At 36.0% G+C, this 26536-nt stretch overlaps 1 protein-coding gene across 7 annotated transcripts in view; it reads left to right on the forward strand.

Annotated features, from left to right (window-relative positions):
- Positions 1 to 7937: 7937 nt before the first annotated feature.
- Positions 7938 to 26536, forward strand: part of LOC106787167 (zeta-sarcoglycan) — a 193423-nt gene continuing 174824 nt past the window's right edge. Inside the window, exons 1-3 of one of the 7 annotated variants that reach the window (XM_014749287.1) lie at positions 7938 to 8577; positions 8663 to 9258; positions 11387 to 11570. In XM_014749287.1, the coding sequence (XP_014604773.1) occupies positions 11394 to 11570 (177 nt within the window). In that variant the 5' untranslated portion in view covers positions 7938 to 8577; positions 8663 to 9258; positions 11387 to 11393. The remainder of the gene's footprint in view (positions 8578 to 8662; positions 9259 to 11386; positions 11571 to 26536) is intronic. The other 6 variants (XM_014749290.1, XM_014749288.1, XM_014749291.1 and 3 more) reach the window with 6 other exon arrangements.

Genomic DNA, 26536 nt, shown 5'->3' on the forward strand with positions numbered 1-26536 from the left:
TATCCCGGCACGGTTTCGTAAAAATTCAAACTGTGTGAAACAACGATTATATTATATTCTTTCTTGTATTTTATTTTTATTAACATCCTCTTACAATTGGTAAAGATATTTCTAAAGTTTATTAAGAAGTAATTATTATTTGAGAAGGAGGAGGAGGAGGAAAGGTGAGAAAAAAAGGAACTGAAAAAGAACTTGCAAGAGATCGAGCGTGGATGAGGATGAGGATGGGGATGAGGGGGTTGAAGAAAGAGAAACAGAAAACTAACCCACTAACGAACGACGAACGACAAATAAAGAAACAAATAGGAATAAAAAAAAAAAAACAAAACAAAAAAAAAGAGGAAAAGGGAAAAAAATGAGAAAACAAGAGGAGGAACGGGTTGCATCGTCCGGGACGGTCCGCAGTTTCAAAGGTTTTGAAAACATTGTAAACCCCGCCTCCTACTCTGTGTACGCGGGGATATACGTATGTGGGGGGATACAAAGATAAGAGAGGTAAACTAGGGACGACCGACGTGTACAACACGCTGGCTTTCGTATTGTTGTGTCGTTGTCGAGGTGAGCTTGCTAGTAATGAAAAGAACTCCAAACTCTGCCTGCCTCTGTAGTATTTCGCTTCTTTTTTCCTCTTGCCCTCCTCTTGCCAACCCCTTGCCCACCCCTTACCCTCCTCTTATCCCCCCAGCTAACCCCTTTCTTTCTCTTTCTGCCTACTTTATTTTCTATCTATCTATCTTTCTTTCTTCTTCTTCTTCTTCGTATATATGCCAAGCCAACGCAGAGTAAAAGAGAAAACAGACGAACGTCCATTCCCTTTCTCTTTCCTCCTCTTATTTTACCCCTCTTCACGATTTCTCTCTCTCTCTCTTTCTTTCTCTCTTTTCCTCTCATGTTTCTTCTTGTACTGGGTTGTGTTCGCCCTCTTGTTTTAATCACGACGCCACAAAGTACACCATTGTCTTTCCACAATCGGTCCTGAGAAACTACCCCTAGGAAGGCTATAGTCCAACTCTTTTTCTATCTATCTCTTTCTCTCTTTCTCTCTCTCTCTCTTTTTTTTCTTTTTTACATCTCTCTTTCCCTATCTCTCTTTTACTCTATACTTCAGTCCGGCGCGAGTAGATCGTAGAAAAATTCGCCTGAGAAAGCAAACTGTTCATCGTCGCGCGCGACCTGCATCCGTTTTCTTCGATACTGATCCTCTTTTCCCTCTCTCCCTCTCTTTCTTTTTATTTTTTTCTACTCCCACTCCTTCACTCGGTGTTCCTCTTTTTTGTGTGTGTTTTTTTTTTCGCATGCTTTCTTTTCTTTTCGAGAATAAAAATAAAAGCGCACACGCGAAAACAAAAAGTAGAGAAAAAAAATAGGAAAAGGAATCCGAAAGAAGAGGAATTTTGTCAGAGAGCCATTGTCCCTTTTCCCGCACCCCCTACCTACCTACCTATCTACCTACCCCCTTTTTAGCGCACGATAAATTTCGGCTTGGTTATTAACCGATTTTCGTGGTAGGATTTTTCCATGGGAAAACCGATAGGATTTATAGTTTTAATACGTGCACGACGCAATGAAGGGTGTTAAGGGAAATGACAGTTGGGGGTGGGCCTGACGAAAGGATAAATTTATAAGGACGCTTATCGTTGCAGAAAAAAAAGAAAGAAACGAAAATGAGAGAAATGGAAAGAGAAAGAGAGAGTTAGGAACGAGTTGATGGGGAATAGCTAGGGGGAGGGGGAGAGGGAAAGTGTATCGATCGTACCGATCGCGTTTCATGGAAATTTGCGAAACGTTCTGTTCCACCGCGAACATCTACGTGCCGGATTGGTTTGTAATTCTATTACGTCGTCGGCGAGCCGTGGTAAGAGCAACCGAGATGTGTATACACGTGGACGGCTTTACAAGAAAATGCATTTGGGAATGTTCGTTCGATTGAGAGAGAGAGAAAGAGAGATATATGTATATAGAGATAGATAGAGGGTCTATCGGGTTTTAGTTTTAGATCCAATTGAACACATTTCCCTCCCACTGTTCGATATTAATAACTACAAATGTACGGGGTTTCGATGTATTCTTCCCCTTTCTCGAATTTATCCAATTTTAACTACCACGCGTATAAAAAAAGGAAAAAAAATAAAGTAAAAAATATAGTGAAAGAAATAAGATAAGAGAAAGAGAGAGAGGGTGAGTAAATGTAAAAGAAAACGAGAAAAAAAATAAAAGGGAGAGAAAGAGGAATAAAGATAGGACCGTGAACACACCCTAGCGCAAATCTTTTAGCGCGTTCGTTTAAGAAATGGAACGTGCAGGGGTAAGGGTTGTTCGCGGGGGTTGAGGGTTCGATATAGATGACAAAGAATCTCGCGTTTGAAGGTTGAGAGTCTCTGAAGTGAGACGGAGTAGAAGGAAGGCACCACGACGACAACGACGACGACGACGACGGGAGAAGGGAAGATTTTCTTTCTGAAGTATCTAAACGAGCAACGCGCACGAAGAGAGTTAGAGAAGGGAGGACGGGGCTAGGTGGAGAAGGTGGTTGAGGTAGGTTGGGTGGGTGCTGGTAGAAGCTTTCGAGACAAACGGCCGTAAGTTGTTGGCGTTGGCTGTCTGGGGTGCATGGGGGAGTGGGATGCAGGGGGTAGTGGAAGTACCTAGTTGCACTACCACTATCATCGCTACGATTACTAACACACACTTACACATATATACACAGAGAAGTAAGAGAACGAAGGTTGGTGGAAGAAGGCAAACGTAAGGGTGGAGGGGGAAGGGTGAAACGAAGTTGTGCACTGGTGTAAGAGGGGAAGAGGGGACAAGTAATTTCCTTGGAGGAGGCGTGAGGTGCATGCCGAAGAGTGAGAGAAAGAGGGAGAGAATAGGGGTGGGTTTCGAAGGGTTGGGCTGACTAGCTGTGCCGTGCAAAGAGGTGTAGGTGTAGGTGTAGGTGTAGGTGGAGGGAGGGGTGGTCCAAACTAAACTAAATAATATTGATGGCCAACGGAAATTGAAAGCCGTTAAGGTCTTCGCTCGATGTGAACTGCGAAAACGCGGCGCGCGGAACCCCCTGAGCAGAACGAGAACCCTGTTGGTGCATAAATAAGACGACGACGACGACGACGACGTTGGTATTAGGATTAGGTCAATGCCTCCTATCTCAATAGTAAATTCGTGAATATGATTTTGCGCGATATATAGAAAACGTATTTTTATTTTTTAGTCTATTTAATTTGATTTGATTTAATTTGATTTCTCTTTAACGATAAGTATCATCGATTCGTTCGGACGAAGAGAAAATGAGATTGATAAGGGGAAAATGAAGAAGAAAATTCATTTGCCAGCATGAAATTTATTTTTTATCATTTTTCAATGATAAAACCTCGAAATGTTTTATGCTTAATCATAAATTTATTCAATGACATTATCATTTTCGATGTTTCCTCAGTCATTCCTGTAAATCGATGAACTGTCATAATTCTTTTTTTCTGAAATAAGCTTAAAATAAGGCGGAATAAAAAAGTGGAATCGTTTACTGTTGTTAAAAGGGTCAAGTGTATGCGTGCGTAAATACTTACATACTTACTTACTTACAATGATGCGAAAAGAGAGAAAAGTGGGTTGGGCTGGGGGGGGGTTTAGGGGAAAAAAGTCTTCCCATACGGCTTTTCCAAGTGGTTTCGTAGAAACACCAAAAGTTTTGCGGTACAAGCCTCGAATCGTTGGTTCATGCAAATTCGACGTGGATGTATAGTACAAATGCTGAAAAATGGCCGGCTTAAAATATGCGAGAGTGTACCAGCGGCGATAGGTAAAGTTCTCGGCGCAATGCGCGTAATAAGCCTTTCCGATGTGTTTCAAAAACCGTACCACCGTACCGTAGGACTCCTCTCATTCTATTTTTCTTCCGGAGGAGCTTCAAAAGCCGAGACTTCTTTTTTTTTTTTTCATTTTATATTTTTTTATTTCACGCGTTCTTTAATACACCCATATTTCGTCCGTTTAGTATTTTACGTAACTGTTATTATCTGCAAAAGGGATATTCAAAAGAAACCGCGTAACAGTTATTTCATATTTTTTTAGCCCGAACAAATGCAAACGAATCTTAGAAATTTAAACAATCGTTAAACAAATGTTATTTCTAAAAATGCAATAGTATAGAGAATATCCAATGTTATCTGTTCAACAATTTTTCGTACAAAGATTACCATTTTCTTTCGTATATCTGACCGAATAGTAGTTGTACTACTAGTAGTAATAGTAGTAGTAGTAGTAGTAGGAAGTTATAAGTAGGAAGGAGACTCAGGGAATGGATTTACGGATGCCTTTCTATCGATATTACCTTGTCCGATATATTCGTATCGCAGTCGTAGGAAACTCACTCACTTTCCTTTACGCTTATCGGTGGTAGCCACGTTCGAGGATGGAAATACGTCGATTAATCTTCCAACCTCGAGAGCGATTGTATCGATGCGCGTAAAACAACTCTCGAGACGCAAACCATCCATACGTATACACTTACACATGCTTATGTATATATATAGATATATATATAGATATATTTTGGGAGAGGTTAGAATAGGATGGGGAGGTAAGAAGAGCAACGGGTTTAATTTCGAAGGGTCGTTATCGAAACGGGTAGATATCCATCGGGCCTGCTACGTCACGAAGCATCGCGAAATTTACGGGTCGATGGATGCATCTTTCGCAGGATGCATCGAGAAAGAGAAAGATCGGGGGAAAGAGAGAGAGATAAAGAGAGAGATAAAGAGAGAATTTTCAAGATCCCGAAGAAGGATCATTCATTCGAGATATCGTTTTGGTGTGGTGCGCAACGATGAAAAGAGAGAAATCTTGCCTTGGCTTCGTTATCCTGACAATGGCCGATGCCGGAATCCAAAGAGCACTTCCTCGTTCCAACCTTTCTAACGCCTTAGACTTTCACCCCCTTTCTTACTCTTTACCTACCTCCTCCACGCGCCGCTTTTTTTTTCTTCCTTTTTTTTTTCTCTTCAAGATTCCCGACTATCCGAAATCCACGCTCGTTCAACGATGCGGGAGGGAGGAAGCAGTAGGGGTTCTCCATTAACGCGCAACCTACACCAACCCCTTCTTCCTCTTTTTTTTCTTTTTCCATCCAACCACTAGCACCACCAACCACCACCACCCCCACCAACCCCAAGCAACCAACGACCAGCCGCCGATGCACGCATAATAGCGGCAAAGCCGTGCTGCTATAAAGCGGTACCCGGTCATAAAGGCATCTCCTTCAATCTGAGAACGCGAATAGAGGAAAAGCAGAAATCGGAATGAGAATACACCCACCACACCCTTCGTATATTTTCTCTCCTTTTCCTTTCTTTCTTTCTTGCTTTTCTTTCTTTTTTTTGCTTTTCCACACTCCCCAACCTCCCTCTTCCTTCCTTCCTTCTACTTCTACTTCATTCTCTATTTCTGTTCTCTTTTTTTCTACGTTTCGCAATCGTCCCACGAGATAGATAAAGAGAAAGAAGACGAGAATGAAGCTTCAAGAAATTTTCTCGAGGGTTACGTGAAAGAAAAAGCTCACCGCCCCTTCCCTTCCCTTGTAGAAGGGCTCGGGTTCAGGCTGGAAGTGCGAGGTGGAGGGGAACGGGGACCGAGGATAGGAACGAGTTGTGGAGAGATAGAAAGAAGGACAAAAAGGAAGAAAGAAAAAAGGGGTAGAAAGAAGGTTGAAAATAACACAAGGGAATTCTTGATCTTTTAGCACGGTGACGCTTTTAATTCACGAAACGCGCGCTCGTCTCTTTTAATCGCACCTCCCATCGTGTCCCCTCCTCCCTCTCTCTCTCTCTACACCCCATCCCTTTACCCTCAATTTTTACATTCCACCCCTTTTTTTTCCAGCGACTCTTTTATTTATCTGTCTTGAACTTTTTCTTCTTTCCCCTACCACCACTCGCATGCTCGTCACCCCCTCTTTACCCCGTATTTTTCTCCTCATCTTTTTCTATATATATTTATATGTGTGTGCGTATGTGTTTTCTTTTTGTCTTTTTATTTTCGTACGTTCGGCCCACTATTTTTTGTTTTCCTTTCCCGTTAAACACATCTTTGGTCGGTGGCTTTGTATTAAAACGGTATTAGAATCTTTGATGTAGAATAAAAGAGGGGTTGGGGTTGGGATGATAGAATAGGAGACGATAAAATCGTTCGATTAAATATAAATCAGTAGGATTGGTGGTGGGTTCGTTCAAAGGAATTCCTGGGTTTGTCTCCCTTCATCTCTTTATCTCTATTTCTCTCTCTCTTTCTCTTTCTCTCTCTCTCTCTCTATTTCTGTGACGATAAATTATACGAATCGGAGAACCACTTTGCGCTTATACATTATGTAAGAAGGGCATGATATTTGAAGACGGTCGAGTCTTCGAAAATGATGAGATAACATCTGGGGAGATTACCCAGTGCTTTCTGTTAATCGAATAATCCACTCTAGGTGATATCCAACGTCACTTAAACTTATAACTTAGCAATTGTAATCGTTCGAAGTTCAAGATTTCGAACGTTTTCTTGTTAAAGGTCGCACATTTTAGTTTTCTTATTTCTATGCAATAATTTATACGAAAATTTTCCAACCTGTAACCTGTGGTCTATATTTTTTATATGATACTCGGAACCCTCCCCGCCTCCCCCCCCCCCCCCGATTTAATTTGTTTGTCGTTTAAATGCACAATATAGGAAAGTTAAGTAGTTGGGCAGCCCTTTTTTTTCTCTTTTTTTTTCATGTTATTGGTGGGAAGTATGGGTTTGAAGAGAAATACAAAAGAATAGGAGGAACGGAGAGACAGGATTGGTAGTCGATGGCTAGCAGCCAATGCAAAGGAAACAAAACCAAGAAGAAGAAGAAGAAGAAGAAGGAAAAGAAAGGGAATTTCTGTCTTCTGGATTTTCCCTAGACGAAAGCCAAGGACCGAGTTACGAGAGTCTTATATTTCAATTTGTCGAGTCCGGCATAAAATCGCGTTTTACGAGTCGTCGTTCGTGTTTCCAACCCTTCACGTCGAGATCTTCCACGAATCATGAAAGGATTCTCTTGGAAAATTTTCTACGACGATTAAGCGTTGAGGATTTTTTTTTTCTATCTCTCTCTCTCTCTCTCTCTCTCTCTCTCTCTCTCTCTCTGTATTTTTAGGTTTTTCAATATCGTAGATAAAATCAAACGGTTAGAAAATAATTATCGACGTTATTTTCTGTGCGCGAATTTATTATTATTAACATTTATTAAATATTTCGTAATTAAATGTATCAAAATGATTTAATTAAAATAAAAGTAGTATTCACGATAGAGGGGGAAATTAAAATGAGAAATCGAATAAAAAAGGGATGCAAAGTATAGTAGTAGGGATAGTTTTAGCAAGAATGAGAGAAAAAGGTACAGACTGATAGAAAGAAAAAGAGAGAGAGAGAAAGGAGGGAGGGGGTGAGGAGGGAGGTAGACAAAGACTCGAAAAGTAGGAGACGGACGTAAAGTGTCCTGAAGGAGAACGGGAAGAATGATAGGAACGGAAAAAAAGAAAGGGGGGGAGAGAGAGAAAGAGAGAGAAGGTAGGTGTTGGTGCATGCGCAAGAAATTCACACGTGAGCCCGCGAACCCGCGATAGGGTTGCCTTTAGCGCGAGACTTCCTGGTGTTCAGTGTCGTGCGCGGTTTCGTACGCGACGCTTCGTCCGTTGTGTTTTCTCGTCGTTGTCGTTGTTGTATATTAGTTAGTTAGTTAGTTAGTTAGTTAGTTAGTTAATAGTTCGTTTAATAATCCGTCGTTATTGTTCGTATTTTCGAATAAACTTCGATAAGAATAATTTTCGACGATATTTTAAAGAAAATTCGATACCCCTATTCGTATAATAATTTGTATATTTTGTATTATTTTCATTTGTTATTTTGTTAAATTCATTTCTAATGAAATTCAATATAAATATGTCGAGAAAAGTGATCATTTATTTATTAAATAACAAAACTCGTATAACTTTTCTTACGTTTACGATAATATACGTTGTTTTTTGAAAGATCACGTTTTTATTTTTTTCTTCGAATGCACGTTTATTCGTTCGTATTGTTTATTTTTGTATACGTGATGCGAAGCTTTTCCAATGAGAGGAAATCTTTCGTATGATAATAAAAAGTAATAATAGTGATCGAGAGAATGGCGATGGAAGAAGTTGGAAGAAGAAAAAGAATAAGAAAATAAGATCTTATTCTTCGTGTAATTAAATTCCCTCCAAAGGTGTGTGCTATATCAAAAATCTCATTCTAAATTATTCGCGAAAGAAATAAATAAAGAGGGCTACGAAATTTATCCTCGTCACGGATTCGTTTCAATTGTTTCTCGGAAAATTTTCCGAAAAAAAAAAGAAAAAAAACGATCCAACATCTGTCTATACACGAATAAAAGCGTTTAATATTTTCCTTTTGTCATTTTCGAAATAATGAAAGTGTGTTGGTTTTAGAAGGGTATAAAAAGAAAAAAAAAAAGAAAATAGAAATTGGATCGAATGAATGAGCAAACAAAAAAGAGAAAGGATTCAATGGTAGATAAATTCTGCAAAGGTAGTAATAGTAGATGTAGTAGTAGTAGTAGTAGTAGTAATAATAGTAATAGTGATAATAATTCAATCGGATTTATTCGAAAAAGACGATTACCATCGTGTTATTTTCGTGAATTGATTAATTCGATCTACTTCGATGACCAGAACCAATCCCCTGAACCTTCTCCATTTCCCCCATCGTTCCTGGTGATCTAACCGATAAGTGGCACTTCGGCATATAACACCCGTGACGATCTAGTGCGTGAAATCTCAGCGCGTAATGACTCCTGATTGGAGGTGGAAGGTCCTGAGTTCCGTTCGAGCACGCTCGAGGGACACCTAAATCGAGAGAGAGAGAGAGAGAGAGAAAGCATTTCCTGTATAATTGGAAGTACCATAATGACAAGGTGCACGCTACCTGTGCAAACGACTGCGTGACACCAAAAACGAAACATAGAAAAATATAAAGACGTGTGGTTGCATCGTAACTGAGTAAAAAAAGTTAGAAAAAAAGAAGGAAAGAAAATAAATAAAAATAAAAAAGCTAGGAAGAGAGAGAGAGGAAATCGAAAAAAGGATCGAGGAAGAATCGGAACACATTCGATGCAATTTTCAAAGTAAAAAGGAAGACAAAAAGTGACCCTCGTAACGGCAACAACTCTTCGCGCCAAAGCGCTGGGACGTGGCAGGATTTAATTAAGGAGTAAGTGTCCTACCATATTCTCTTTCTTTCTCTCTTTTTTCCTTTTTTTTTTTCGTTCTCTTTTATTATTATTATTATTATTATTATTATACCGATGGCCCATTGTCCTTCTTTTATCTTTACATTTTTGTTTCTTTTAAGTATATCCGTAGTACTATAATTTATTTTCACGATGCGTTTCCGGTCGCGGTTTAACATTTATCTTCTTAATGATCTTCCTTGACGATCCTTTAAAATCCTCCTCTCATCGAGAAAAATCCTAAATCATTTATTTTCTTTTTCTTTTGTCTTTAAGTAGAAAAAGAAAAAGATAAATAATAATAAAAAAAAGAACAATTAATCGTTATTTACTTCAGAGAGATATCGTTTTTACACTAAGATTATTATCTTAAAAATGTATCTAATCTTTTTAATTTAATTTTTAAAATATATATTTTCTATTTAATTAAATATTTATTCAGAGTTAACTTTAGAGAGAGAGAGAGAGAGAGAGAGACGTTTTAGTTAGTTTTATATTTGGATTACGTGGTGCACACGTGCATTTATTCGAGTTGTGGAAAGTGACGATTCACCGAGATTATTATCGAACAAGTATCGCAACTTTAGAGTCAAGATCTTGAAAGTAAATTTCCCATAGAGAAATAGAAGAAGAAAGAGATGAAGAAGAAGAAGAAGAAGAAGAAGAAGAAGGAAGGGTGGAGTGGTGGGTGGTGGTAGGCACGAGGAAGGGGGAAGGGGGTATAGAGACACGTAATGTAATTTGGAACACCGGTGTGCGTTATATAACTTTATGGAACGAATAAACTTTTAATAGCTTCGTGATATGCATGGTCCAATCGTAATTTCAAAATATTCCTATGCCGTTCGTTTTTTAAACGTACCCATATACTGAATTTTCATATATATATACATATATATATATTTTTTGTTTTGTTTTTATTTTATTTTACGAAAAATTGTTTGATATTCGAACGCCATTTGGTTTCGTATTCTTAGCCGAGGTTACGCTTAAATAAATTGTTTATGCATATCATAGAATGATTTTCGAAATAATAATAATTCGTAGTAATAAAATATATCGATGAGAAAATTAAAGAGTCATTTTAATTTAATTGATGTGAAATAATTGAAATATTTGTATCTCGTATGATTTTGAAACGAATATAATCATTAAATCGATAATTAAATCTATTGTTAATTGTGATAAAATAAGATGTGTATTTTGTATGATATCTCTTGGTGGGATTTTTTTCTTTTTTTCTTTTTTCTGGGAATAAATAATAAATTGATTATAACATTTTATGGACGTAATTACGATATCGAAGAACGCGAAAAAAGGGCATATTAAAAAGAAAGAAAAATACGCGAGAGTATTTCAAATTTCTTTGGAATTTTATTCGATGCGCAATCCGAAACTGACGGAGCTCGTTATTTTTCAATGAATTCAGAGTCGAATCTAGTTTGCCTACTTATCACGCCAAAAAGTACGTAAGGAAGCAAAATATAGTTCATTTCGAACGTTTCGGATTTATCAGTAAAAATTTTCTTTTTATCTTTTTTTCTTTCTTTTTTTTTTATTTTATCGAGAAGAATACGAAAGTTTCTTATTGATAATGAAATATCCTGAAATCCTTTAATTAATCTTGTTACTTATGTTCTTTTTCCATTTATTTTTTCCATTAAGATGAAATTATTTTTAGGATTGGTAAAGCAATCGTTCTTGATTTGTTATTATCGATTTTTCCTATAATATAACGAGTATCTTTTAGCAACAACGATATCTTTTTTAATTAACGTGCAATCATCGATACTAATGAAATCGAAGGAAATTGAAGTAATGAAAAAGATAGGATTTTAAAATTATCATTAAACATTTTTATCATCCAAATTTTTTAGTAGACATTTTAATTCGTTATCCAATGTGTTTTTACTATTTTAATTATTACTATTATTTTATATCTCATTGTCTAGGATTTGTTTTATTTATTATTCGAGAATCAATAGCGAATTTAATATTATTCGAATTTGATTATTAAAAATGATGAAAGTTGTAATATTAATAAAAAAAATGTTTGTCAGTTTTTAAACATTGGGTATACAGTAAAAAGTGATTTATTTATTTGTTCAGAAATAAAATGGATACTTCACCGACTCTAAGTATTGGCGGATCAAGAGCCAGAGCTGCTCTTTTAACTACGAGCGGTACCGGAAGCGGTAGTACCGATAGAAGGGTTGTTTTTTTAACGAGTCAAACGGTGGATGGCAGTGGACACGAAACTAAAACTTGGCCGCATCATTGGTCACCCCACACAGTGAGTTTTTAATAAAAATCAAACGTTTAAATAACAACAAAGTCACAGTATTTGCATTAATAAATAATATTCATATAAAGTATAGAACAACTAGCAATAATAATTCAATTAGAACAAAATTTAATTTCAACTTTAATCAAATTTTATTTGTTCCATTAATATTGATTTATACTACATATTTTAAGATAATTGTTATAAATTTATTGAAAGTCTCGATGTTTTTTTAAAATTATTATAATTATTTGATAAATAACAATGTGTTATGAGAATAAATTTCCCTTGAATTCGGTCAAAGTATATTTCAAACAGATTAAGGTATCGACTATTATCGAATGTTTCGTGTACCCTAAAGGTGATAGGGGTTCCCTTTAACTATTGTGATTCACCCTTTGCCGATTAGATATCGTACTTGGCCGCAAATGCTCCGTAATTCTGAATTCTGCTCATCACCCGCACGTATTCCTACGACGCGTGCACATTCGAAGTGTTCTATATACATCAAATTCGCACGACTAGAGATTATATTACTGCATATGGCTTCAAGATACGTCTTCCAACATTATTGGGAAATTGCTAACGAAGAATATCAAATGTAATAAAAATTTTCAACAAATTTATATATCCTATTTGATATTTAATATTTAACACGTATCGTGTGGTTAGTTGTTCTTAATATTTTTCAAAACAACATATCATACTCTCAGCTTTGTTTTTATCAAGTTAGAAATGAGTACCGATTCCTAAAGTAATCATTAAAATTATAAAATACATATTGAAACATTGATCCTGTAAATAATCAACCATTTGACCAGGAGAAACGAGATTTAAATTATTTAGAAATAATACATTAGTTATATTGAACGCGTGGTAAAAATCAAAAGATAGGATAGAAGAAAATGGTTGGCACGATTTTGAACGTGCGTGCGTTTATGGGTCCGTTTCCTGATGGGGCCAACGAAGAACAAGTAGAGTAAGGCACCATCATCAGAAAGCTTCGTACTTAGGTAACCCCGGTGGTAGAATTTGCATAGTTATTTGCCGTGCCGGATGAAAGTCGTTACAGGCTAGCTTCGAGAATTTCAAAGGCCAAAATTACCTTAGAACTGGCTCTCGTCTTCCTAGAGCATTGTGTTACTGTCATGATTTAAAGGATGGGCCTATAAACTGGCTTTACGCCTCGTAAACGCGTCTTATAATTTACCGTATTTTCAACGTGATTCATCATGTAGGAAGAAATGAAAAAGAAAGAACAAATAAAATGAAACAAATTTATATATCACATATCATTCATAATAATAAAGTATAAAAACCTGACCTCCTATATCTGAAAAAGTTATCATGGTCAATGACTTTTGAATCAAAGAATCTAAACATTTTTCCAGAAGTAATATTTCCTGGAAGTTACATTTTTTGTTTTTAATTATTTATTAAAATAACTAGAATACCCCAGGACACACACATTTTTATGTCGACGATAGAACGGACGCGTAACATCTTGAAAATGAAATTCATTATACATATATATATATATATATATAATTATACAATTGAATTTTAATTCTGGTATCAATCATAAAATGGGAATGGTATCTTGATGGCAAGAAATCGATGTAACCCATTTGGTTCGTGAATATTTGAACATCTATCAAACTTGGAACATATCTATTTCTTATGTTAACATTTAATAATTGGCACGAAACAAATCTATATTTTAAAGAAACGTAATGTTATTAATTAGAAATTAATTTCGAACATATATATCATAAACGAAAATAATTTCAATCGATTGTAAAGAGTTTTGAACAATTTTGAGATCGAATGGAAATCGATCATAAAGCGACATATCGAATAGCAGAAACTGCACTGCTGCTGCACTGCTGCTGCACTGCTGCACTGCTGCACTGCTGCTGCTGTTCGGAGATACATTAAAGGTTCAGGACTTTTACCTTTTCCCTTCCCCTATCCCTCTCTATCTCTTTTTATTTTAATCCTTTTTTTTTGTTTTATTCCTTTCCTCGTTTTAATCGTCGGTCGTTGCCGTCGAAAGCCACACGAGAGTGAGAGAAAAAAAATATTTTGTTGGCTCCCACGTATACCGAGAGAGAAAAAAAGACAGAGAAAGAGAGAGAGAGAGAGAGAGGGCACAAAGTTCACCGCACCGATTTCCTGCCACTGTAAATCAGGATCTTCCGATGACGTTTTTCCGTTCTCACGCACTCTCTCTCTCTCTCTCTCTCTCTCTTTCTTTCTCTTTCTCGAAACCGTCTACACTTTTCTGCCCAATGGTTTCACATATTTTCCCTGGTCCTCCCGTCCCCTTATTCTTATTCTCTCAACCCTGTGCTCCTAACTTTTCCATGACCCCTTCTACATCTCTCCACCCTTAACCAACCCCTCCTTTCTCTTTCAATTGTATTCCTTTTCTTTTTCTATTTTTCTTCTCTCTCTCTCTTTCTCTCTCTCTCTCTTTCTCTCCCTCCCTCTCCCTATCTGTTTTGTTTTTTTCTCTCTCCCTTTTTCTCTTTTTCCTTTTTGCGTTTGGGTTCTTTTTCTATTTGAGTCTCTCTTTCTCTTTCTATTTCTATGTCGCCGTTGGTAGCTCATATATATTCAGCTGCACGTTCGTTCGTATTCCAACGTCCATGGTTGGAAGAGAGCTATATCATAGCGTATCAACTGTTTTGTCAGTTTCCCGTAGCTACCCTGAATGAATGGGACTTGTTCCATTTCTTCGCCCTCTCTTTCAACCTTTGTCCATTTTCCTTTTCCCTTTTTTATTTCTCTTTACTTTTCTTTTCTTTTCTTTTCTTTTCTTTTCTTTTCTTCTCGAATTATCACCATTTCGTTTATGCGATCATAACTTTTTTCTAATATTTTCCTTAATACAATTTTAATATTATTCTCAGTTTTGTTTTGTCACATATTCGAGTATATATTCATACGAATTATATTACTTCTTTATATATAACAATATTTTTTTTTCATTTTGTTTTATTATTAACAAAAATCCCTTTTAACTAACTGTCGTCCCTTGATTATAAACGCATAACATAATAATGATTCGATATCAATATATCAATGAACAAATTAAAAAAAAGCAACAAGAAAAATAAGAACAGAGTATTACTTTAGAAGTTAAGTTTAAGAATAATACCGCGTGACACTGATAACTCTCGGATACGTTTCGATTACTTGAAAAAGTGAAGAAAAGGGAAAAAGGGAGGAGTAAAGGTAGGAAGGAAGGAAGGAAGGAGAAGGTCGTACGTGTTTTAGTTCTATCCACGTAGAAACGGGTAAGGCGACGATCCGACTCGATCGTGGAACTCCGATTTCAAGCGTGATGTATGGCCTCCTATTTATTTGGATCCCAGATCGAACGGAAAGCCTTCCCTGTCTTTCCTACAACACATTGGTTAAAGGGAGGTGGCTGGGTGGGTGGTTAGGTTGCTGGGGGAGGGCTGGAGTCAGCGAGGGGTTGAAGAGGGAGAGCTAAGAGTATATACGAAGTTGGAACTTGACAAGGAGATCGGAGACAAGGGTACTGAATTAGTGCCACTCGACTAGAACTAGGCGAGATTGATGATTGCACGTACTTTCTATCTCTATCTCTTTCTATTTTCTCATTCCCTATTTCCTAACAGTCTACACATGTTAGTATTGGAATTTTACGGATTAAGAATTGATTATCCCAAAAAAACTGATTGACAATTCGGACAAAGTAACAATCATTTGTGATATCAAATTTTTGTAATGTCGTATTGGTTGTAAGTAACAGATTTAGTATATGATGTTTCAATTATTTCGGTTAATACTTTGAAAAGTAATTTTAAACTGAAAACATATTATTCGTGAATATTTTTGTATAACTCTTTTATATTATAAATTTGATATAATATTTAAATATTGTAGCACATGGTTTAGTATTTAAAGGATAGAAATGTAAGGATTTATTCATGGAATACTAAAAAGCTACTTAAATAGAAAATATATAGTTGGTATTCGATCGATTGTAGGATTCATTCGTTGGAGGGTTGAGTATGTTCGTTGGTTCGTTCGTTGGTTCGTTCGTTCGTTCGTTCGTTTTTGGTGACGCGCATCCCAAGTATTTGGAGCATTTTGTCGAGATGTAAATAGGAACGTTGTAGGTCTGGTTGGGTCTTGTTGCGCAACAAACAACGCGGGCTGCATCGAGCACGAAATCGTGTAGTATCATAAATCAAGTACACGGTAGGTTAAATCTAGCACGTAAGAGGGAGAGAGAGAGGATTAATTGAAGCGAGCATATCAATGAAGTTGCGTGCAAGTTCGGCCTTGTATATCCAAATCGAACTTAACTATCAAGCTTTTCGTGACCCCTCTCAATGCCGGATTTCTCGGAGTAATAAGCTGTCCGGTATAAATGCAAAGATTGAAACACTGCACCTCTACAAGCTAGCCAGTTCATTGTATTCCAATGCACTACATCTCCCTATACAACATTATACACCCCACTGTATTAACCCTGTCAGTTCAACAGGGCTTGTTCTTATCGTTTCCCTCCGTTTCCCCCTCCCCAAACGAGTTCCTTGTTTCGCTAAAAACAAGAGAAATCCCAGTTCCTGTCGATAAACTATTGCTTATTCTGTCTTGAATAATTAATGCTTAATATTCAATTTATAAATCTAACGATTAACTCTATCAGTTATATCTACGAATTACTTATCTTTCTTTAAATTTAATGATTAGAAAAAAAAAAATGAAATTACGTTAAAAAATGGCGAAACGAGTACTTTACCATAAAGAAATCTATTTCCTTTGAACGAATCGAGTCGGTGTACTATCAGGAAATCGACTTTTCGTGTTTCACTCGGTTCCTTACCTAGAGATTCTTCTTCGTCGGTGGTCTTGAAACGATAGTTCGAATCACATTATTTTTCTTGTGTTTTTTTTTCTTTTTTCTTTCTTTTTTTTTTTCTCGTATCGTCCTGAAGCACGCATTTCATTTCCGCGATTGATAAAGTCGATTACTTCTTTTTCTATCTTCTGAAAACGATTGACTAGAATTTTTATTTTTATTTTATGCAACAAGAGCTCGGTACAATACATTTGAGATTGAAATACTAGATTTTACACATCGATATATATATATATTTTTCTAAATATTAATAATAATATGAAGAAATAAAAAGATTACTCGTAGCAATGGTTTAATATTCATCGAAATTGTTCTTTTTTATTAGTCCGGGTCTTAATCTCGTAAGTTTCCATTTAAAGAAGCTTTTTTCTTATCGTATTTTTCAACGGGTAGCGTTGATTTCAATTAAATGCATTAAATACTTTCGTATCCACACCAATGGTACAAGCCGTCTAACGGAACAACCATGCATGAACCACCACCAGTGGTAGGTCGGCCCCGTTATGAATGTGTCCCCAATTATAACGTGAACTTTTGATGGAATGTTCAAAAGGAAAAAGAAAATAATTAATTTCATCTATGAAACACACAAATTATGCTTGGACTGTCCTAGAATTCAAGGATCGAAACGATTTATGGGTTTAATTAGTTTCACGTTAAGTCCTCGAACAAATTGAAAATGATAATTGTTCTTTCTTTGAAGTTTTATCTAACGAATCCCCTTTCCTAGTAATAATCGTAATACTTCTTCTTCTTCTTCTTCTTATTATTATTATTATTATTTTTCCAATTGTCTTCTAATCAATCTTTCTTTTCTCTCTTTTCTACAAGTATCACAATTTCTTTCAAATTCCCTTTATTCATTTCTTTATTTAATACGATACGTATTTAAAGAATAAGCGAAAAATTTCCTATTTCTTTTAAAAGATAAAATATTTCGATATTTCCTAGACACGATGAAACTCATCTTGTTGCTAGTGTGTGAATAGTAATTCGATCTTCTGGCATTCGATTTCCCGGGAAAACCTCCGACAAAATTACATTCCAGCTTATACATAAGGTATGAAAGAACATGAAAGAGAGAGAGAGAGAGAGAGAGAGAGAGAGTGAGTAGGGGGAGGTGAAAGAGGATGGGTGTAGAAGAAGGGGTGCGAGTGGGGGAATCGTTTTGAACGTATCACTCAAACGAATTTTCTTATGCATTGCCATCGTGGGTGCTTATAAAGTATATATATAAAAAAAAAAAACAAGAAAAATGAAAACTCGTGACTATGAGAATTGAATCAAGTGTAGGATTAACAAACGTAATTCTTGAAAAAAAAAAAGAAAAAAAGACGGTCATGCTCGATCGAATAAAATCTTGTCACGAAGCCCTTTTACTCGATCATCGACCTCGGAATATGTTTGAAACACGCGAAGCTTTTTAGACACAGGTTTGGAAAGTAAAATAGAGAGAGAGAGAGAGAATCTGTTATGCTAACTATGGAAAAGTGATTATCTTCTAAACTACTTGAGTATATTTTTTATTTATATTTCTTTTTTTATCACGTATATGTTACTGTCCCTTTTAATATTCTCGAATATATAAAATAAATAATAGGTGTGACACCTGTTTTATGTTCTTTTTTTTTGGATGGGAGGCAGGGTGAAAAAATCACACATGGTTAATGTTCATTCATTTTCATGTTAAGAAGTTAACTGATACTCTATAATAGGTTACTGTTTTCCAATACGTAACAAGTAAGGACACCGTTGGCCTACATAAATTCTCGAAATTCAGCTCGGTGAATCGACGAAAAACAGATGTGCTTTTAACAGATTGTATGGTTGGCCTATATAAATTCTTAGAATTTGGTGGTAGAGTATCGATTAGCAGCATACCCATCTCTATCCGTTAAGAATAACGTCGGTCTATATAAATTTTTTAAGCTGTCGATATAAAAAATTTAAAAAAAGAATTTACCTTCTTGCAAATTGTGTCACGTACATTCGATTTCAAATTAAAAATTTCGAATGGTCAGTTATATTTTCTTTTTTTGTTTTACTTTAATCGTAATAAAAAGAAATTATTTTCGTCGAAAGAACGGATACGAAATCGAGCAGTTTTCCTTATATATATATATATATAAAAAAGAAGAATAAATAAGAAGAGAAGGAAGAGGAGGGTTTACCTTCGTAAAGGGATGAAAAATTTTTTTATATCTCGCAAAGAAATATACGTCGTCGTATTTATTACGTTATAGTTCCTTTTTATTAAGTTCAATGTTATATCGGCTAGAGCGAAGGGTGTCTTTATGATCCCACAACGAGATCGGAAAGCTCGTAAAAAGGATATCGGACGAGGGTCGCGTTCCGATGGGTGGACGAGAAGGGAGGGTGACAGAGAATAGGGGAAGGAGAAAGGATGCGAGTCAAAATACAATTAGAAGCTCGACAGAAAATATGTGTGTGTCAGAAAGAGAGAGAGAGAGGAAGAAAGAGACATTAATAATAAAAAAAAGACATTAATAAAAAATTTTGTTAGCCAACGATATTTTCATTTCATCGTGTTCGCAATTAAACGTTTTTTGTTTTTTTTTTATTGTTCAGCATTTGCTTATATTAAAGATCAAAGTAGAATTGTTTACAATTGTTTGCATTTAACGGTATAGACGACGATGATAAATACTAAATGTCGATGCAGTTATCGTCGTGCAGTTGCCATGCGTCATGTTTAAACAAAACATTAACGTAACTCACGGACTAACGTTTAAAACGTGATTTATTAATGCACCTAACGTGTTCAACACTAGATTATTACCAAAAGCTTTCAGTTGTTGGATGTACGGTTAAAATATAAACGTGTCTTTTTGTGTTACTTTAATATAGAGATATTTTTTTTTTGTTAATATTCTTTTATAAATTATTTCAACAGTAGAGTAAGAGTAATTCGTTCAATCATATCGAGAATAATACATTTGTGAAAAATATGTGTATTATTAAAAGGTTTCGATTTAATATTATTAAATTTTAATCGTAATTGTTAACAATTTCAATTCCCTTTTTGTTCTTTTTAATAATTTCATAATGCAGCACGTACACGAAAATATTTTTATTATCAAAAATTTTCATTGAGGAATTCAATTAATTAAAAACTGCACGTATTTAATTATCATTTAAATTGGCATTGCATAGAGCAGAAGAATGGTACGTTCGATTGGATGATCGTACGATTAATGGTTTTAATTTAAGCCGTTTTAAACGTGCAAAATCTGAAAGTAGATTCGTAAATAAATTTTCACTTTTCGTTAGTTTTTGACAGTCTATAAATTCAATCCCAAATATCCCGGTGTATTACGAAAGAAAAAAAATAGCATGGGCAATAAAAAAAAAAAAAACAAAAAAGGAAATAGAAACTTCGTACAATTTTTGAGTTACAAACAATTCGTTCGATACCTTATTATTTGCTTTTTAAAAAAAACCATTCTCTATCATTTTGACGATTAACCTATGGTGTAAATATTTAATAATCACATTTTTGATGCCCTGACACACAAGGTGGAAGAAGAAAAACGAACGGGTAACGAACGATTGATAATTTCAATCCCCTACAATTTATGGTTTTAATTTAATCCGTTTAACCATGGGGGAAAAATATGAAAGTACCTTTACTTACGTTTCGTGTTTAGCTGGTGCTCACTTTTTAAGAGTCCATGATTCAAACAGCTTCCTCTATCTCGGACCCATTCCTTTCTCTCTCTCTTTCTCTTCCGGTCTTCCTCATTTCCAGAGTGGAAAATTTCTTTGACGGTGTTTTGTACTGTACGCTTGCACGTCCTTTTCCTGTGGTTGAAAGTATGCGACAATAATAAAGTATCCGGAGGGTAGACCCCAGGTCAGGAAAATAGACGTCGTAAGCTAAATTCATCGTCTTTTATGTTTGTGTGTGTGTACGCGTGTACTTATGTGTGTGTATATATGCGTACACGTGTGTATTAGCTGTCTGTTTCGTATACGTGAGCGTGTGTTCGTATTCTCTCTTATACTTGTTACTGCAGTGCTGTATTATGATGAGATGTTGGGAAAGGGTTACATTCGAACACTCCACAGTGTATAGTATATTACATATACTTAGATGAAATACCCAAGGCAATGTTAAACTCTCGATACGCGTTACAACCACTTTTACTCGTTACCCTTACCCCCAACCCTTATATTCCTAATACCCCGTTCTTCCTACATTATCTTCCCATTCTCTCATATTTTTATTTAACTAGTACAAAAATAATGATTCAATATTTTTGACAAAATATATATACATTCTTTTTTTATATTTTATTATCAAAGCAATTGATTGTGTGGTATTTAAAGTATGTACATTTTTAAACTGAATTTTCAAAAAAGATTTAGAAATGTATTGAGGGAGAGGAATAGAAAAGCCTATACATCTCTCAACTTTCTTTAACAACCCCTGTTTCTCTCTCTCTCTCTTTCTCTCTCTATGCCGATTTAACGATCGACAGGACGAGCTGGAATCGTTAATTCCATTTACCAGGAAGCACGAGTAATTGGCTTAACGTCGAGCTTGACGATTGAAATGATCGTCGAATTCTCGAAACGAGGCCCCCATCGTATTCGGCCATTTTCTCTTTCTACGTTCCATCGGTCGTTGATCGAGTGACTTTGTACCTTCGACGTATTCGTACCCTTTGAAACCCATTTACGATTGATTTCGAATCCTTTCTAATTGTCCCTCTTGCCTTTTTATCTTCTATACAAATTTCATTTCAATTTTGTTTTCTTTTTTTTTATCGATAGTTTAAAATTATTTCTCCAATTTTTTTTCACGAAACTCTGTAGACAATCGAGAAAAAAAAATACATAGTTCGACTATGATTATATTGTAAATTCTTTTATCGAATCGGTTGGCTTACACGTACGAGAAAAAGAAGTATAAAGATAGAGAGAGAAGGGTGGCTTGGGGTTGGGGGATGGGATGGGTAGGTGGGTGGGTGGTTTAAAGAACGATAAAGAAATAGAAAAAGATGGTGAATCCGTTAGTTTCTTTTTTTTTTCTTTTATTATTTCTTCCCTTTTCTTTCTTTCTTTCTTTCGTTTTTTTTTTCCTTTTTTAGCCTTCCTCTATCGTATCCGCTTCACTTACTCCAAAGGGGCGTGTCGATCGACGTCGTGTTTGACCCCGGAAGACAGGTCGTTAATTTTTTACGCGTTCAGCCAACGAGGGTGCAATGCAAACCGCCGAGCCTCTTTCACGTACCATGAACCAGAATGATTAAAGATTCATACGCGTAGTTATAAACGATAATAGTTAACGTTGAGAAATCCGGCTAAACCTAAATCCCTTTGTCGCGTTCGTATCTTCGAGATCCGTAACGATTCATTTTTCGATTAAATATCAAACATTAATTGGTCGGGTTTGATCATATTATTTTATTTGAACGATTAAAGTAACGAGAAGAAATAATCTCGAACGATTGTAAGATTAATCGCAAAATAAAATATAATATAATACAAAACTATCGTAGAAATCAGGACGATAATATTTGAATTCGATTGCAATTCTTATATTCTTTAATAATCATCAAAGAAATAGAAGGAAGTAAGAAACGACAGAGGATGAGATCAACCCACCCTTGGTTGGTAAACCTCAAGACAAGAAATCTCGGAGAAACCGGTTGTACAATTGCAGTTTCTCTCAGATTCGCGATTTCAATTTCGTTTCTTTCCATCTTTCGTATATTCGTTGGTTCGTTCGTTCGTTCGTTCGTTCGTTCGTCGAACGAAACTTCATTCCACGAAAGCAGCAATTTTGCTTGGGTTCCTGCAAACAGGAATGTTGTGCTTCGATCCTACACACAGGCAACAGGAACACTGAGCAAGTAGTTAAGTACGGGCGAAGGGTAGTCAGGTTTAAGCGCCACCTGTGCTTGTCAATTAAGTTTACGCGTCCCTCGTTTCAGCATTGTGCAACCCCTGCCACTTTTACCCTTGCAACCACCCCCGGCCCCCGGCCTCCCTCCCCAAAAACTACCCAACCCTTCTTCTCACTCTTACACTCACTTACTCACTCACTCTTTCATTCCCATCACTGTTAGTTATTCTCGGCTTCGACTATCTCGCACCTTTTCTCCTCTCCCTCTTCCMCCCCCTCTTTCGTTTCGTTCCACTTCTCTCTCTCTCTCTCTCTCTCACCCTTTCTTCTTCCTCCTTTTACCCACCTACCGTCTTCTCAACCATTCTAATTTTCTCTCATTCACTTCTCTCTCTCTTTCTCTTCTTCCCTTTCCCCACTTCGATTTTCCCGGGCCAACGATGTTACTCTGCTGCTGATATTGCTGCCATGCTACAATACTGACGATGGTGGTGGTGATAGTGGTAGTGGTGGTACTTGGTTGATTTTTCCATCTACCGTGAATGGAGGATATATTTTTGGTTCGTTTTATTTTCTAATTACGTATCTCATATTTCACATTATTATCTAACACTTTATAACACTTTGCGAATTTCTATTCTTACGCGATAAAAAAATAATTGTACTAAGGAAAAAAAGAAAAAGAAATGTTATGAATAAAATAACCTCGATTGTATTATTAACAAAAGATGATGATCACCTCTAACACAGTTCTCTCGTATTTTATTTTTTTTCTCTCTTTAACTCTGTTGCGCACACAGGCCACAAAAAGCCTTTTCCCTCCTCACAGGATGTGTTTCCACTTTCGATGTATCCCGTGAACATTATTAGTTGCCGGTCATAAACGTAAAAATTGTTTCATGCACCTTTCGGTAAATTGGATCACCCTTATATATATATATATATACATTCTACAATGAAATTCACTTTTTCTTTTCTTTTCTTCTTTCCTTTCATTAATTTTTTTTTCCTTTACCGTTTCGCATACTTTCCAAGATCGAATATGTTAATGTTTTAAGATCTGTACATCTTGTTGAACGTTAATGAAATTTAAGTAACACGTTTTTGTAGCAAATGCAAGTGTATGTTCATGTATTTCTATGTCAAGTACCTGCTCTCTCCTCTATATATATATATATATATAACTATACCGGTTCAATCTTTTAGGTGTTTAGAAAATCATTAGGGGCCAAAACAATAGGATTAATAATTCATGGGGGTGGTCGTTTAGCTTGACTCGCGCGGCACGTTCCTTTTTTACTTTTCCCTCGGCGTTCAGTTTCTTTCCCAATGGCATCTCCTACGGTAATACTGCATCCTACGGTGGGTGATTGTAAACCATGTTATTTCTTTTTGGCTATAACGCCAAATCGGAAGATACGAGCGTTTTACGATGTAAGGAATCTCCCACCTAACCACTCCTCTCTTTTTCCGTTTCCCCATCATCCCCCTCCCCCCCCCTTAACATACATAATCCTTACTTCTTTTTCCGTATATTTTTCTATCACTATCATTTCTTTCGTTTTGTCATTTCTATTTTGTCTTGTTCTCTCGTTCGTCATTTTTATTTTATTTAATTCTATCATATCCATTTTTCGATTCTCACTTTTATGAACACCAGTGTCTTAAAAAATATATATATAACCAGTTGATATTATATAATCATAAATATGTTATTATAATATTCAATATAATTTTCACATTAATTTCTTTCAAGAAAAGTAAAATGCAATGAATTATAATTCCAACGACGAATAGTTTTATTATTAGAAATCATTTTATTTTTCATCTTATTCTCTGATTTTTTTCTACTTTTTGAAATTGATTGGCCAAGTAGGAAACTGTTTTGTCCCGCGGAGAATCGTTCTCCTGAGTTTTCCTATCGTTCTTGGCGTATTTCGGCCTCTTGTTGTCTTCCATCCGATATCCGGAAAAATGCACTCGCAGATATTGGGCCGAGGCGAAAGTACTATTCCACCACCACCACCCCGTTCCCCCTTTTTCTTTTTATATCAACCTTCTTTCTCCTGTTCAGCTGAGTGCACCGAATTGTTATTGCCGAACAATCGATTTCTGATTCCTCCTGCGACCAAAACTGTCCACCACTTCAAAGAACGTCCATCATCGTGTGTCTCCACCTGTGTTTCTTTTTTTTCTTTCTTCCTATTGTCTTTTTTTCTTCTACTTTCCCTCTCCCTTTCGTCCTACTTTCTTCATTTTACAACATACACGACGTACAAAATGCGCAACCTAATTTTACTGGTTCAAGGTGGGATCAACATATTCACGACCATATTTCTTTATTTCGTTTTTTATTTCTTTTTTTTTATTTTTTGTCACGAGTATAATAATGCATTCGCATGGGCACTTGCAAGGGGAAAAAAAAAGATATATATATATAATGGTGAATATGTAGTTCACCTTTTGAATTATTCATATTTTTTCTTTCGCAATTTTTTTCTAACTTCAATTCGCGTCGAGGGGTGAAGGGACGGAGACAGAAAAAAACGCGACCCTGCCCGTTACATCAAATAATCCAACATACTTTTTACCGAAAATATTTCGCGAATTCATTATTTCGGTATATTCAGTTTTATTTTTATAATTTAAGAATCACATAAATAGGCGCTGAGGAATAAATTTTATGTAAAAATAAGCATATGCATCTCTCCCATAGCATTTAGATTTTGTATTATCCTAATTAATTATAGGTCTGTGAGATACATTATTTTACCTTATCCTCTGATCAATGTGCACTTAAAGATAATGGTCTACCTTAAAAATAGATTATATAGCATTAGGTGTTATAAAGGAGTCTTGTAGGTGAACAAACATTTGGGGTGATAAAACATTTAGAAGATTGGAAAATGGTTGGGATGTAACTTTTGGTGGGGAGGGGAGGGGAAGGATATTTACTTTCCGTACGAGGAAGATTCATAAAATTTCTAGTAGGAAAATCGATCCTGCGGAATAAAAAATGGCATCGAATTTGCAAGACATTTTGTTAAATTTGACAATACTCGAAATTTCTTAGCTCGATACTTTGTTTTAATAAACGATTCTATGCGGATGGTATCATCGGAGAACACGGGACAAAGAAAAGAAACGGGGGCGGATGGTAAAAAAAAAAAAAAAAGGAAAAGGAATAAAAATAAGAAACGATCTTTCGAAGAAAGTACGATCTATCATCGTTTGTCCCGTATGGTCTTTGGGATCGGCAAGGATGTGTGGTTGTTCTGAGATTTCCTTTCCCTCACCCTTATCCCTTTCCCTTTCCCTTTTCTGGCACGACTTTGGCCCGACCACAAGCAACCGATCGTTGTTCTTTGAGATCTCAAGGGACGCATAGATAATGATTGTACTCGTGGTATACGGCACCGGGTATTCGTGTTAGTTTTCATCTCTACTATCTTTCTTTTTGTCCTCCAGGTTATCCAACAATTTTAGAATATTCACAAAACTTACGAAATCGAAAAATCTTTCTTTCTAAACAAATCGTTCTCTCGATAACAATCATCGATATCGTAGATGCATATTCCAGGTGGCAAGGGGGGAGAAAGTAGATCTAAATTCATATGATTAACATATGACTTGCATTCGTTAGATAATCAAAAAATTTGCATTAGATATTGATAACTAATTGGTATAATTCAATGACACCATTTTTATATTTAGAAAATCGATAAATATTTTCCGAACAATCAGGTTCTATTACCGAAAAAATATACTTTATATTCAAAGAAATGGATTGAAATAAATAAATGTCAATTAGTGTATCTATGAATGAAATCCTATAGATGATCCAGTTGTTAGTTAACACATTTAACCTGTGTGTCTGTGTATGTAAAAGGGATGAAAATCTAACTGTATAGAAATGTGCATTAATCTTGATTGAATTGGTAGAACTACGATAGATGGTATATGTTTCGTAACCTTCGTGAGGTGGTCCTATGTAGTATAGTAGGGCTACTGTTTGTGGTGTCGAGACGTCGAAGGAAACTGGATAGCGAGTACTTGCATATCGATGGCAGTTACGTGTTGTCCTACCTTCCTACCCATCCAACCCTTCTCTCTGACTAGACCCCGAAGCTGCCAGCAACGGCAGCAACGGGAACAGGAACAGCAGCTTTCTCCTCGACTGATTTACTGGCTTCCCTTTTA

The sequence above is a fragment of the Polistes canadensis genome, unplaced genomic scaffold (genome assembly GCF_001313835.1).
Source record: "Polistes canadensis isolate GaletaPanama2010 unplaced genomic scaffold, ASM131383v1 scaffold_94, whole genome shotgun sequence".
NCBI lineage: Eukaryota > Metazoa > Arthropoda > Insecta > Hymenoptera > Vespidae > Polistes > Polistes canadensis.